General features: G+C 42.4%; 1 protein-coding gene across 1 annotated transcript; it reads left to right on the top strand.

Annotated features, from left to right (window-relative positions):
• Positions 1-1,212: 1,212 nt before the first annotated feature.
• Positions 1,213-15,204, top strand: si:dkey-32e6.6 (extracellular matrix protein 2). Its single transcript, XM_087833510.1, has 11 exons — positions 1,213-1,402; positions 1,571-1,719; positions 2,086-2,340; positions 2,436-2,573; positions 2,653-2,749; positions 2,971-3,086; positions 4,586-4,718; positions 4,805-4,962; positions 5,120-5,259; positions 14,469-14,795; positions 15,039-15,204. Exons 1-11 carry the CDS (start codon positions 1,213-1,215, stop codon positions 15,202-15,204), a joined length of 1,869 nt encoding a protein of 622 aa, XP_087689636.1.
• Positions 15,205-15,743: the final 539 nt, after the last annotated feature.

Genomic DNA, 15,743 nt, shown 5'->3' with positions numbered 1-15,743 from the left:
CTTGTCCAGAGTGCCATTTGGAATATGTCTGCATTCTGCTGCTGTCTCATCAGTTTCTCCTCAGGTGTGGAAAAACAACAAAACAGCACAATCTGCAGATTTGATTGCATATTACAGTAGTGTTAATTTAAGAAGATGTTTTGAAGCACATTCGACTGAATGTAATGTTTGTGTATGTGTAAATGTGTGGACCAAAAATTGGAAAGTTGCTCTACTTGTGGGGACCAACAGTCACGTATGGGGACAAAATGCCCCATGAGTTTGAAGACAGGGTTAGGATTAGGCAGCGAGGGAAAGCAATATGTCAATTAGACGTCCACACGAAGATATGAAAACACGACTGTGTGTGTCTGCTGAGCAAATAAAGAGGTTTCACCCCACAGCGAACATCCCAGTTTGGCTCCACACTCAGTGAGGGGCAGACGGCGAGTGTGAGGATGTACACACTCCGCCGTGCAGAAAGTAAAGACGTCCTCACTTTTTATTACTCAGGGTTCATGTTTGACTTCAGACGTAGATGCTGGCGGACGTTTGCCAAACAAGGTTGCCTCCGACGGGAACTGTGTACCAACCGTCTCCTCTTGGACAAGGTCGACTATCCTCACACTAACATTCTGATGCCCTCCAGAAAAAGCACAAAAGTGACAGCGGTTTACAAAAACGCATTTGTCAAATCACAACAGACTGTACGACTCAAATCTATCACCAGTGTGCAAAACTTACTGTGCTATCACCCCCCCACCGTCCTGTCAGCGTCTCCTCCAGGAGAGAAAAAGCTGTTCCACGCAACGTTCGCAGACAGTTATGAAGTGGAGACCAGGAGGAGCAGGGTGTGTCTGTGTATTTCACGGTACAACAATCGAGGCTCTTTATTAACACTGAGAGTTTATTTTTTCACCTCTCCGCCTGCTGGATGTCCCGTCCTCTTTCTCTCTCTTTCTTCATTGTAACATTTCCTCTGAGCAGCGAGCTCGTGCAATATGTTTGACCACTGCTTCAAGGTGACTCAGAACAGAAGGGAAACCACAGCGTTCACCCTGCATTCACAAAGCTCTACTGAAGAACTGTCTGCTGCTCTTTGAGTAGACTTCTAACCATCTGCGCTTCCTGCTCTGATGCTTCTTCTTGGCTTCAGCTCTGAGGATTAGAAATTAAACCCTTTGGGCTTCTCTGCATTAGAAAAAAGCTTGATTAGAGTATAAATATACAGCAATGCAAGCGTGGACGTGGGTCGTGTTCATCTGTCTGAGTGGAATAGTGTCATCAGAACAAAACTTGGACTCTTGGCATGACGTGGATGCATTAATGCAAGTCTCCGCTGAGATATCCGAATTAGAAATAGCACCCGTTCCTTCGCCAAGGATCAACGCAGGGGTGACGGTGTCGGGCGCACACACTGCTGGTAAGTTTTAAAAGTCTGCCCACTTTTGTCTGCACGCTCTCGGCTAATAAACACTTAATAACGGAGAATTTTAACCTATTTTGCACACAGAGGATTAAAAATCGAACAGTGTATTCCTTCATGACTGCATCTTTGGTTTGATTTGTGTTTTCTGTTACCCCGGTGAAGAAGAGAGTGAGGATGAGCATCTCCAAGCAAATGCTGAGAAAGTGATCAAGCAGGAAAAAACTGGCTCTGGAGACCTGGAGGCGATCAGAAGAAGGAGAAGTGCCTGGAGGAAGCATGCAGCCACAGTGGAGTCCATCGCATATAGAATAGTATGACACACAATCATATTACACCATCTTTTAGGTCATGTCGCTGTCTGGCAGCTTTTGTAATCAGATGTTATGATCTGAATTGTTGTGCCGAACACATTTTGCTTTTCCAAGATAAGCTCTAAAAATTCCCAAAAGGCTCTTCTTCATGTGTTTCTTTTATCTGCCTATTGATTCATTTCTAGGAAAATAGGAGTGAATATATAGCAAAAGGAGCACAAACAGAAAAGCGCGGTGTAAAACTGGTGCACCTGTCAGAAACAAAACAAAAAGCAGAAACACACAGCAACTGTAACACACAGTCACACAGTCCTTATGTGAGACGTGTCTCTGTTTCCTGTCATGGTCTCCTGCTACTTTCTGTAGGCGGGTTTGGGGCGACCCGTTGGCGGCTGGAGAAAGCGTGGAAAAGGAGGCGAGGACAGCAACGCTCTTATGGCTGCACTCAGGGAACTCCACGCTGAGAAGAAAAGGCTGATGGATCTCAGGAAAGCACGAGAGGAGGATGATGATGAGGAGGAGGAGGAGGAGGACGATGAGGATGATGACGATGAAGATGAAGACGACGACGATGAAGACGACGACGATGATGATGATGAAGAGGAGGAGGAAGAAGAAGAGGTTATAGTTTGTAATATTAGTTATCTTTTTAAACTTGTCTTATTTACTTACTGATTTGTCCGTGTAATTAAATGTTGTTCTTTTCTTCCAAGGAGGAAGAAGAAGAAGAGGAGGAGGAGGAAGAAGAAGAAGAGGGGGAGGAGGAGGAGGAAGAAGAAGAAGAGGGGGAGGAGGAAGAAGAAGAAGAAGCAGAGGAAGAAACGACTGAGTCGCCCAGCAATCAAACAGAAACGGTTTCTAACTTTATAGAGTTGCTTGTTACATATTGCATGATTTTCTTGGGCATTAATAAAGTTTTGTGATTCTATTAAGTGTCAGAGCACCGAGAGAGAGATCAGCTGCAGGGGCATCGGCATCACTCACCTGCCGAGCTTCCACAACCTTGAAGCCACGAAGGTGGATTTAGCAGGTATATGTACAGCTGTAGTCACAGAACAGAAATTTCACAGATTAAAAAGAGAAAAAAGAGCAAACACCAGAGCTCAGGAAGCCCAGCCATCATTAGTGAGCCATCGATGCCCATATTTTTAATTTACTACTGGAATACATTACCACGTGGATTATTATGCTGCCAGCTGGTGAATCCTTAAATTGAAAATTGAAGTGTCATGTGACTGACTTTATGTTCAGAGAACAACATCAGCATCATCACGGCGCGAGCTTTCTCGGGCCTGCTGAACCTGGACGTGCTGGACCTGAGTCAAAACATACTGGATGATGACTCGTTCAGCCAAAACCCGCTTTCTGTGAGTAACACTGTCACAATTACTCACAAGTGACACATTTGTATCCCTTTATTTATCTATTTATATAAAAAGTGAAAAAGTAAAGTAAAACCAGTAAAGGGTGGCGGTTACTCTGACTTAAATTTACTGCTCTTGTACTGAGGTTTGTGTCCCAGTGAGTGATATGTAGTAATATATAGTGATATATAGTAATATGTGTGTAATATGTGTGTAATAGCAGTGTGAAAATCCACCACAAACCTGTCCAACACCGCTCGACTGCAGAGTTTCTCCCACTCGTCTTACAACTGCAGTTGGAGACTTGCACTTCCTGTTCTGCCTGCACTCAATGAGTTTTCTAACTATATATTTTTAACTGCACTTCATGTCTGTTGGCTGTTTTCTAGAAAATATTTACTGTGATGAAATATCAAGTATTATTTATCCAGGCTGGGAAAAACAAACAAGTGTTACTGACAGTGACTGAACTCTGTTAGAGAAGTCAGTGTTGCTTCTCTCGTTGTCTGCTGTGATAAAATAATTTACAGTAGACAACAACAACAACATTTAATATACTGCTTGTCTTGCCAGACTGTAGTTTACCTTCGTAATGAGACAAAGTTTGTATTCACTGTAAGTTCGAGCCACAAATAATATTGTGGGAAGAACTATTTGGTGTGTTTAAACAGCACCAGCTGAGACAAACACACATGTCAACAAAAAGCCAAAAACTTTACGCCTCGAGGCCTGAAACTGAAGCCTGTTTGACTTCCTTTTGACGTGGACGTGTTGAACTGCTCTGACATTATCCTCAGTAGCTCCGCCTTCACTCTTACAGAGAGTCCTCCGCCTGTCAGTACTTTTCTGACTTACAAGCACATTTTATGGGTCACTTTGCATCTAATTAAAATAAAAAGCAGGCTATGTCCTGTATCATTATGGTAATAAAAGAGCATTAACTAATCCATCTAAGAATAACCTCTGGTTTAAACCAGAGGTTATTCTTAGACCACAGGCCACACCGAGGGAGCCTACCACACTCTGACCAATCATTACACACTGCCACTGCTATACTGTCACGGTATTGGCTGAAAGAACCTGTTGGAAAAAGCTGCAGCCAATGATGTGGGGAATATGAGGAAATTATTTTTAGAGGAATATTCTTCTTCAGTTCCTGCTCACATCCCTGTAATGACAGAGGATTGATGGACTGGCTGCAGGGATGCTGCGAAGTCCTGTCCACTGCTTTTATTCACTCATCAAAACCACAGCAGCTTTCACTGAAGAGCCACCCGCAGTGGCTTTGCTAAAAATATGAGAGGACAGATCCCATGAATGGAAGAGATGCACAAATGTGACATCTTTCATTTGGTGTGTTTCTGTGAGCTCTGTGATTAAATCCCGATTGGCAAGCAGGGATGGGAAATTACGGACTTGGAGACAAGTATCTGTTTAGTGTATTTTATCATCCCAGTTTTGCTCAACACTTATTTATTTGTGCTGCGTTTCATTTCATGCAGAACCTGACCTCTCTGAGGAAGCTGGATCTGGATGACAACCACATCACCGTGATCCCGACGCTGCCTTCATCTCTGCAGGAGCTGAAAATCAAAAACAATAAGCTGAGTGGACTCACACCGCACTGCTTCAAAGGTACACATCGTGTGTGTGTGTGTGAGAACACAGTCATGTGTAAAGATTATAACAGGTGTAACATCAGAGGTATTATTCCCTAATAGGTTTGATGAATCTCCTGAAGCTAGAGCTGGGAGGAAATGCTCTTCACAAAGCCAGTGTGTCCCCTGCAGCTTTTAGGCCGCTACAGAGACTTCTTGACCTGCAGCTGAGCAACAATCACTTCCGGTCGCTACCATCGAACCTTCCTCCCTCTCTTCAGGTGCACATGTACCACACAGTCATTTTTTCCTCTTTCTCTCACTGCTTGGAGTTAGACACTCTCTGACACCGTTTGCATATTCACTGACTGTTTTCAGTTTAAACTGTGTCACATGTCTGACACCTCAGCATCTGTCTCTGTCTTCCTCCTTCTGTAGACGCTGCGAATGAATGAAAATCTAATTGAGGAGCTGACAGAGGAAGCGCTGAGGGGCTGCATTCATTTGAGAGTGCTCGAACTCAGGCACAACCGCCTGCATGAGCAAGACATCGCCACCCACGCATGGACGCGTCTTAAGTATGTCCATCCATCCAACCCAATGTTATGTAGTTCCTCCATCAGCCACCAGAGGGCAGCCTGGTGTTGCTTAGGAATCTGAAGACCGCAGCTGTCGTTTGTTAAAGTGGCCACTAAAAGATACAAAGTAACAAATTTCCAATAAACGATGAGACTTTTTTAAACAGGCAATAATTTACTTTTACAGTAAAGTAAATCATCGATGTTTAAAGCTGACGCCTTAAAAATGACTGAAACAATCCAGATTACAATGACAGCACATTTGGAGTGTTGGACATCAGTTTCACTACGTGTTTTCTCAGCAGACATTCAGACTGATTCACACAAAGCCAGACAGTTTTCTTCTTCTGCTTCTCTCTCAGCCTTCCTCACACAGACAAACACATGTATGCTCACATATCACACACGTTTGACAGCTGACCTTGTGTACTTGGATGAGCAGGCGTGTGAGCGAGGGCAACTGTGTGCATCTGTATGTGTGTATTTGTGTTTGTGTGTGTGCTGTTTAAATATAGTGAATTCCAGTGGGTTTTTCTTTTTTTTTTTGCTCCTTAGGATCCTTGCGAACCAAAGTGGGAGCCTCAGGGAAAACTGAGGAAATAGAGAATGCAAAAGAGAGTTGCAGGAAAGTGAAGCTGTGGAGATTTTGTATATAGGGCACAAAGCAGAAGCGTTAACTTGAGAAGATGCAGTCTGGGAAAACTTTAGGAAGTGATGAACTCTTGTAATCTTCTAGATGCAAAACAGACTCAGGACAGGAAGATGGAGTTCACTGGAGGAAATTCGAACAAACTACTGAGTCTTCATGAGGCTTGTTTCTGATGTCTGACACTTTGACCTCATTAGTCGTGAGAGCATCAACTTCTCATCGCGTCTGCAGGCTCAGTAGCTGGGCCTTGATTTTAAGGCTTCTGCAGGACTGCAGACAGTGGATGAACTCAGCTTGACCTAAACTCCGCTTATACAGCAGGAGACAATAAGTGAGGTCGCTAACAAGACCAGAAGCCTTCCAGCTGATTGTCTGCAGACCTTTAATAGTATATCATCATGTGGTCCTACTGAGGCATGTTAAGAAACAGAAAGTGCCTGAAAAAGCTGAGAAAACAAAGATCAAAAGTGGATTGCTTAATGTGAAAAGAACTGCAGTTGGCTGAGCGCTTCTGTTTCGTGTCACAGTGTTGCTTTGCTTCAAGTTCGGTGATCGAGGTTTGAGTGAGGAGAACGAGGTAACAGGGAGCTGGGCTCACTTACCTCATTATGTATTTAAATAATGTGTAATGAAAACAGGACATTTCCAGAGCCTGTGAAATGTCTCTGATGTCCCCCTCCCCCCCCCCCCCCCCCTCCCCATATGCATTACTTTCCCCTCATCAGTCTACACAATTATAGCTACAGGTAATATTATTTGAAAAGAAACAAAATATCCAGTATACTAAAGTATTCACATCCTTCTTTTAATGATCCTTGAGTCTACAAGTACAATCTTTCATTGCTTATTGAGTTCACTGGACTCAATCAAAAAGCTCTGACACTTGATGTTGTATGAAAGAGTAAAGACCAGCGTGAGATGTTGAGAAAATGACCTGTTAAGCACAAAGACGTGATTACGTCAATGCGTAAGCTGAGGGAGAATACGAAAAACATACCTGTAGCAGTCTCGGTGTCCAGGAGCTCAACACCTTCAGACTGGAAGTTGCAGACACCGAGCCCAGCTGGGTAAACAGGGATTACTCAGTTTGGGAGATTTGTAAGATTTAGAGATGGGTCACTTTTTTAGTAGGACAATCATTAATGCAGGTATCCACAAAAAGGCAAATGGCTGCACAGTTTGACTTGGATACCTGGTTTCCACTGATTCGTGCTTGGCTCAGTGCCTCTCTGGAGACAGCGCTGTGGTGCTGTTTGAGAACCAGCTTACATCTCAGCAGGTTTTTCTTTTCTGTGGGAAACAAATGTGCTGCTGCGTCAGCAGATCAGCTTTGAAGTTGCTGTGGTGGCCTCTCCTATACTGGTTTGGGCCCAGCAATTTTGTGATTCTGTCTCAGTCACTTTTTTTTCCTTTGGTGGGCATGCTACCACGTCTGAATGGGTTCTGTCATCGCCACGGTGGAAAAGAGAGCATGACATGCAAAATCCTCTGAAACAAAGATTCATAATTCAGTTCATAATTCCCGGGCTCGTGTGCATTATTGAAACCAGGCACTAAGAAGCGATTAACACCATCACTACAGTCCAACGCAGTGGTGACACTATCCTGTTGAGGGATGTCCTGGTACATGGACTGGGACGCCACTGATGGATCCACAAAACCATTTTAATAGAGCTCAGGTTCTCAAACTGGGCTAATCTAAAGCACACCACTGAGAAGGCTGTTTTTATAAACTTGGTAAAAAACCAGAAGTGTACAAAAGTGGTGTTGTCCTCATAAACAAAAAGGGTGTGTATCGGATCTACTTTGTGTGTTTCAGGATGAAAATCAAATGAAGTTTTGCTCCAGTTAAAAGAACATGAATGCATTACTCGTTTTTCACGAGGTGATGTAGCCGGAGTTATGTAACCTTTAGCTAAGCGATGCATCGCAATACGTCTTCCAACAACGGTGCCTTCCTTTGTTTATCCCTGTACATGTTTGTTATGTAAGCGAAGCTGCGCTGGCACACAATTAATGCTGTTGCACAAGCAGTTAGAATCGACTCTTATCAGGCACAATGAGCAGCCTGTTCAAAAACACAGCTGTACAACTAAAACAGACACACACACCTGACACCTGCCTGTGTCGGTGCCTGATCTCAAACCAGAGCATTTTCTGATTTGCATCACGACGCCCAAATGTCTGTAGATGATCATATTTCATTGATAATGTCTTTCTGGTTGCAGACTGTAGTTTATGCTGCCAAACATTTCTGTGTAATAATGGATTTGTTTTATTGCGCGCTCTGTGGTTTGACTTAACACTCGTGTAAAAGGATCTTCGACTAAAAACTACCCAGTAACAGCCACTCCAGCTCTATTAGATAATAACTGACAGAAGTCGAGTCTTTTTTAATGTGGTTTGTGCTGAAACAGATGGCTGTTATGGCGCATCAAATGTTATTTTTCTCCATTATTTTTTTATTATTTGTGTCATTTTGCACAGACAAGCTGTCATGGGAGATCTGTGTATATTTATCGTCGCTGCAGGCTCAGACGGATTGCATGGAGGTGCAGGTTCAGTGATCATCACACCAAAGATGTGTGTGTCGCATCGTGACGAGTCTCAGCCTGATACGACTTGTATCAAAAGCCTTTTTCTTATTTGGCCCGGCGCAAATTGGTTTCGTAATGAGCTTATATAAACTGGGAAACAAACACGGCGCACACAGTCTGTACGTGCACACACTCTGTACGTGCACACACTCTGTACGTGCACACACTCTATACGTGCACACACTCTGTACGTGCACACACTCTGTACGTGCACACACTCTATACGTGCACACACTCTGTACGTGCACACACTCTATACGTGCACACACTCTATACGTGCACACAGAGGCTAACATATGACACTAACATCAAGTGAAGACCGCTGCGTTTCATTTAAGTGATCTTCAGTTCACATTTAAGGGTTTCCTGCGTGGTTGCAACACGTAACATTTAGCAAGTGTAAAAACTCACTTTCGATTTATAGCAGCTGCAGTTATTTGTTCGAGTAATACGGTAAATGATTTCAAATATGCTTCTGTGTGCTTTCAATGGCAGCTGGCAGAGGCTCCAGCCCCTCAGGACCCCAGTTGGACAAGCGATTTAAAAAAATGATTGGAGGGACTGTCTCAAATACTTCCAGATATCAGCCAGTGTTAATACATCCAGGGCGCACAAAAGTGCACACGCAGCTTTAATAAATGTGCCGTCATCCATCGATCGGTGCAGTTTCAAGTCCAGCTGCAGACTTTCAAGTGTGCTCAGCATAATCACAGAGCCTGGCTTGGATACTTGTCCAAAAGGCTTCGACTACTCTGTGTAATCCCGGCTGTGGTTTTCATGAATGGAGCCGTGTGTGTCTGTAAGTGCAGTACCTGCTGTAAGCAGACCATCACCCTGAGTAGCTGCAGGACTGGACTTTGCATAAAACTGAGACAGACTTGATTTTTTTAATGAAAAAAAGAAAAGCAAAAACATTTGCTTTGGTGTGAATTGTGCGTGTGTGTTGCCTGGAGTAGCTTGTGTGTTGCGTGCTTGTGCATGACTATTTGATCATAGTTTGTGTATCTTTTTCTTTTTGGGTGATCAGCAATTTCAAATCCATGCATTTGCATCCTCGCTGCACCTCCTTGATGCCATCTGTGTCTGCCAGCATATTTAGTTTCTGTGGATGCGCATAGTTCATGTCATGTTGTGCGAATGAGAGTGTTGTTGTGTTTTTGTGTAGGTGCCAAGCCAACGGGTGGAGGTCTCTGAGAAGAGAGGACTGTGTGTCTCTCCACTCATTAATACCATGTGGTATTTAAACACTGGTGGACTGCTGCTGAGCTCACTGGCAAAGTTTTTGAATACAAATCAGCTGCACACAACTGGTCTAAACTGGTACACACAAACAAGCATAGTGATGTGTTTTATGGTTTCAACTGGGAACAGTAATTGCTCTTTTTTTATTTATTTAATTTAATAGAAATTCACAGAAAAATCTTGCATTTAGTGCGTGGTGGTGTCTTTGTGTGCTGCTCTGCTTCCCCAAGTTTCTGAAAGTTGTTCTCAGAGATGATGGAGGTGGAGGACGTTCTAATGCAGATTAGATACACAGCTGTATATAACAGATTGATGTCACTCATTGGTTTCAAATTGCATTTTGAAGCCTCGACCCTACGGCTGGGCCAGCTGTGTCCCTGCACTGGTGCACAGACTACGTTTGTTATTCACCAAAACTGCTCCGACATGTTGGAGAGTCCGTGTCACACATCAGGCTTTATTGTTTGTCAGGTAATGTCATTAAGGATGACAGGCAGCAGGAGATCAAAGACAACAGAGAGGTCAATAGTGATCTGTGTCGGCACACGTGCCAATCAAAGAGACCAGTAAGAGTAATGTGTTATATAATCAGTGTTGGTCAAGTTACTTGAAAAAAGTAATCAGTAACTAATTACTGATTACTTCCCCCCAAAAGTAATCCCGTTACTTTACTGATTACTTATTTTCAAAAGTAATTAATTATTAGTTACTTTTTAAAAACACGATTTACAACCTGAATAGGTGATAAAGCGATAGATCTTTCAGCCCAATTCTACTTTTTCTGCATAATAATCATACAAAATGTAATCAGATGGAAAAGTCTCTTTTTTAAAACTTGTTTTATTAGTTTTAATCTTTTAACTTTATGCATCAAGCAAACATTTAATTATATGCAACATTCTCTGACTGGAAGAAATTAGTTTAACATTTAAACCTATTTTCTGCACATTCCAGCACATAAAATAAAATATTTTTTGTGTTTACACTCAGTCTTTCAAATAGATGCAAGTAAAACACAGCAGAAAATAAATAAAGTCAAAGACTAGCGGTCCTGTTGCTCTATTTTCACCTGTAAAGCAGGAGTGGGGTAGGCGGAGGGTTACCCTGGTGCAGGTGTGCAGCGCAGTGTTGCCAACTTAGCGACTTTGTCGCTATATTTAGCCAGTTTTCAGACCCCCTAGCGACTTTTTTTCTAGAAAAAGTCGCTAAAAAAAGACGTGAAAGCGCATATCGCTTTTACTCTCAACAAGCAGCGGGTGCTGTAACGCAGTCAGTTCTTCTTTTACTCTTATGCTGTTTTGTGGATCAGGTTTAAAACTACTTATAAACACACACACACACACACACAAAGTAACTCCACCAGAGAGCCTATTTCGGGTCACTTTTGCCGGTCCAAGCCCGGGTAAAGGAGCAGGGTTGGAATTGTGACATTAAAAAAACAATAATTGCTAAAAGAAATTTAATTTGTAGTTCTAAATAAATTCTAAATGCATTTAGGACGTTTTTTGCTCACTTTATGTCTCGTCCACGATGTTATTTCTCTCTCCAGCAGCGTAGGTTACAATTACATTAGCATGACCAATTATGCAAATTAGGTGATGACGTCTTTTAGCGACTTCTAGCGACTTTTAGGACAGCCAATAGCGATTTTCCTTACTGAGGAGTTGGCAACACTGGTGCAGCGGTCAGTGGAAGAATCCGCGAGTTTCTCTGTGAGTTTCCCATTACGTCGTAGCTACTCGGTGCTTGTTTGGAAGTTTAGGGGTTTTTTCGCTGTAAAAAGAAGTTTTCTTCCCACGCACAACGGACACTAATGTTTTTGTCACTTTTTATGGAATCAAACTCAAAGTAAGGTCAGTACTTCCACGCTTTAAACGCTGCACGCTCATACTCTCTCTGCACTCGATATATGATCCATTGTTGATCTGCACACAGCTGTTGTCACGAACATCGCACTCGCTTACGTCACTGTCATGAGACATTCTCGCAAAAAATCACGGTTTTAGTAACGCAGTAACGCAGCGTTCCTACGGGAAAGTAACGGCAATCTAATTACCGTTTTTGCAATAGTAATCCCTTACTTTACTCGTTACTTGAAAAAAGTAATCGGATTACAGTAACGCGTTACTGCCCATCTCTGTATATAATACTGATGAGGTCTGACTCACTTTTGGAGCCAGTGGTCCGGACAGGAACTGCAGGTTTTGGCACTTCCACATCCAGTTTCCATCCATCTCCACAGATGCTGCTTTTCCTGTGTTTTTCTTTCAGTTGCACCACTGTAGTGTGATCCAGAAATACTTCTGAGCAAATATAAACTATGCTCCTTTAAAAAAAACAAAACAACATCTTTTTGTGTTGCAAACTAATGATGTGAACAGGGACTGGATATATACCATAAAAAGTTTTTATTGCCAGTAAATAAAAGTAACTCTTGGAAAAGACGAACTAACAAATAATGATTAAATCTGCTTTTATTTTATTGTTACCCTTCAAGCACCCTTACATGTGCTAATGCACTATTTCATCATATGAAACACTGAAAGAGCTTATTCTGGTTCTTCTGTTACTGAATATTTACAGTCGCACCTTAATAGCCGAGCCTGTTAGTGGGTCACAGCGTTTATTGTGTACTATTGTGTATTCTAGAGCATTTCACCGTACACACAAAATGTGAATATTTTGCACAGCCCGGACAAATCTATAGGAAACATGTGTTGGTAGTAAACTTGAATTCTGTGCAAAGTCTTGAGCAAACCCTGGTTTCTTTATATTTAATAGGAAAAGAGGAAATATGTGCTGTGATTTATTGAAGGTGTAATGCTCAAAAGAAGGAGAGTTGTGTTTTATTGTAAGCTGTAAGCTTTCTATTGTAAGCTACTAGTAACTGTGAAGCAGACAGCATCAGTCAGACATGCGTTGGCCCAAATGTGTTCAGCATCCACAAGCCTTCACTTATTGGGCCCCATTTCCCATCAATCTGTAGTCATTAACTGGCCACCTGAGTGTTTTCTGAGTCTTTTGTTCAGTGATGTCAGTGAATGGAGGAAGAACCGAAAATGAGGTTTTGTCTCCTGCTGCGAGCTGTGCTGTAAACTCAAAACAGCTGTGTAAGACCTTCTAATAAACACTGAATCACAGTGCTGCAGTGCACCCTGAAGACAGCTTTGATAAGTCAGAATTATTATTATTGTCTTTGTCTCAGGCCTCAGAAATCTGGTCCCATCTCTGTGGCTATTCTTTAGGTTTCCCATAAGCCAAACATTTTCTAAGCTCTATCAGCAATTCTGCCTCAAATTCTCCCCCAAACAGCCATCGTACCCCTCAGGCCCCGCTGTTTTATTGGCTGGAGCACGCTGCTATTCCAGCCCACAGGCTCGCCTCCCTTTCCCCCAACAGCGCAATGCAGGAGGCCAGAAATGATAAAACATGAGATGAAAGCTGCAGAGAAAAGTTTATGAGTCAGTGTGGATGTGGGTCTATTGACATACTTAATCAGGAAACCTGCAAAACCTAAGAGACTTCATCATCAGACGCTTCTGCTGAGCAGCTAACCTCAGCATTATCACTAGCAGTGTTGGTCAAGTTACTTGAAAAAAGTAATCAGTAACTAATTACTGATTACTTCCCCCCAAAAGTAATCCCGTTACTTTACTGATTACTTTTCAAAAGTAATTAATTACTTAGTTACTTAGTTACTTTTTAACAACACGATTTACAACCTGAATAGGTGATAAAGTGATAGATCTTTCAGCCCAATTCTACTTTTTCTACATAATCATCATACAAAATGTAATCAAATGGAAAAGTCTCTTTTTAAAACTTGTTTTGTTAGTTTTAATCTTTTAACTTTATGCATCAAGCAAACATTTAATTATCTGCAACATTCTCTGACTGGAAGAAATTAGTTTAACATTTAAACCTATTTTCTGCACATTCCAGCACATAAAATAAAATATTTTTTGTGTTTACACTCAGTCTTTCAAATAGATGCAAGTAAAACACAGCAGAAAATAAATAAAGTCAAAGACTAGCGGTCCTGTTGCTCTATTTTCACCTGTAAAGCAGGAGTGGGGTAGGCGGAGGGTTACCCTGGTGCAGGTGTGCAGCGGTCAGTGGAAGAATCCGCGAGTTTCTCTGTGAGTTTCCCATTACGTCGTAGCTACTCGGTGCTTGTTTGGAAGTTTAGGGTTTTTTTCGCTGTAAAAAGAAGTTTTCTTCCCACGCACAACGGACACTAATGTTTTTGTCACTTTTTATGGAATCAAACTCAAAGTAAGGTCAGTACTTCCACGCTTTAAACGCTGCACGCTCATACTCTCTCTGCACTCGATATATGATCCATTGTTGATCTGCACACAGCTGTTGTCACGAACGTCGCACTCGCTTACGTCACTGTCATGAGACATTCTCGCAAAAAAATCACTGTTTTAGTAACGCAGTAACGCAGCGTTCCTACGGGAAAGTAACGGCAATCTAATTTTTTGCAATAGTAATCCCTTACTTTACTCGTTACTTGAAAAAAGTAATCGGATTACACTGCCCATCTCTGATCACTAGTAGAAAGGTTGGGAGATCACTGAGATCTTCAGCATGATGCCATAAGTGCTGTGATATCACTGGAAACTTGGAGCTACAGGTTGTCTCTGAGCAATCTCATCACTGATTGGACGTTTTTTGCAAATATGACTGAGATTATTCTCTGCACTGTATTTCTTCAGGTCCTTGGAAGCCTTGGATCTATCTCACAACCTGTTCACGTCCGTTCCTCTAAACCTGCCGCGCCCTCTTCGTAATCTGAGCCTCCAGCACAACAGCATCAGTCACATCCCAGCCTTCACGTTCCGTCACCTGCGGCCGGGCCTGCGGTCCCTGCGTCTGTCCCACAATGACCTGAGCAGCGACGCTATAGGACAGTTCTCTTTTGTTGGATCTTACCGCTCGCTGAGTGAGCTCCTATTGGACCACAATCGCCTTGGAGAGGTTCCTCGCTGCATCCGACAGTTTAAAAACCTGCAGGTGCTGAGACTGAGCAACAATCAGATCAGGTAGAATTGGATTTTCCATGAATGTGATTTCTATAATGCTGGGATGAGCTTCCTGCTTAACACCATTAGCTCTGCTGGTGTAGCTTCCTGTGAAATGATTCTAAGGAGCTTAACAAAGAACACATTCAAATTCTTATCTTTACATTATATACGGCTTTAAGACTTTTGAATGTTTGGTTTCTGCGTTATTTCACAGTGAAAATTGTCTGCCTGAACTTCAGTGTGCATATGTTTCAATTATAGGCTGGTGAGGCAGTGGAGCGTGTGCCACCCTCGCAATCCGGGCTCCTTGGCTTCAGTCCACCTCGAAAATAATCTGCTGGAAGTCGAGAAGATTCCCCCAAACGCTTTCTCCTGCCTCACTGACCCTCAGGGCCTTGTTCTGTATCCACAGCAGTGGTCTGACTGATAGGACAGACGTTTCTTCTCTCACGTTTGCATCACCCTGTAATGATGCAGTGTTTGCAGAAAATAATGTTTCACCATGTATTTTGCTTAGTAAGCTGCAGCTCTCATTATATCATCTCTAAAACCATTTTCCTTTCACATCTTTGATCATTTCAGTTTGTAATAAAGCAAATATGTTCTTGACATTGTGCTTAAAATAACTAATGTTGTGAAAATTGCTTTTTATATTGTAACAGTTGCACTGCAGTCAGAATGCACATGAAACACAAGTTTTGTCTTTTCATTAAGGGGTGGGATGGAAACTAAAGCAAAGAAAAGGATTAACCTGTGTCTCTAACCTGAGGTACTTACAGTAGTCTGAGCTCAACTATTTAATTAGTGGAAGAGGAACTAAAGCAGGATGTTTGGAAGGGCAGAGATGGCATTTGAACGCTTCATGATCAAACTTTAGCGATCCCCGAAAGAAAGTGAGATCTCTGGCAACACAGCGTGAACCTAAGGGGACCATTAAGAAGAGAAATATCAACATCACACTAGTTT

The sequence above is a fragment of the Neolamprologus brichardi genome, chromosome 20 (genome assembly GCF_056152115.1).
Source record: "Neolamprologus brichardi isolate AB-2024 chromosome 20, ASM5615211v1, whole genome shotgun sequence".
Classification (NCBI taxonomy): domain Eukaryota; kingdom Metazoa; phylum Chordata; class Actinopteri; order Cichliformes; family Cichlidae; genus Neolamprologus; species Neolamprologus brichardi.
Note: the sequence above shows the minus strand (reverse complement) of the source record. Positions and strands in the feature narration are given on the sequence as shown.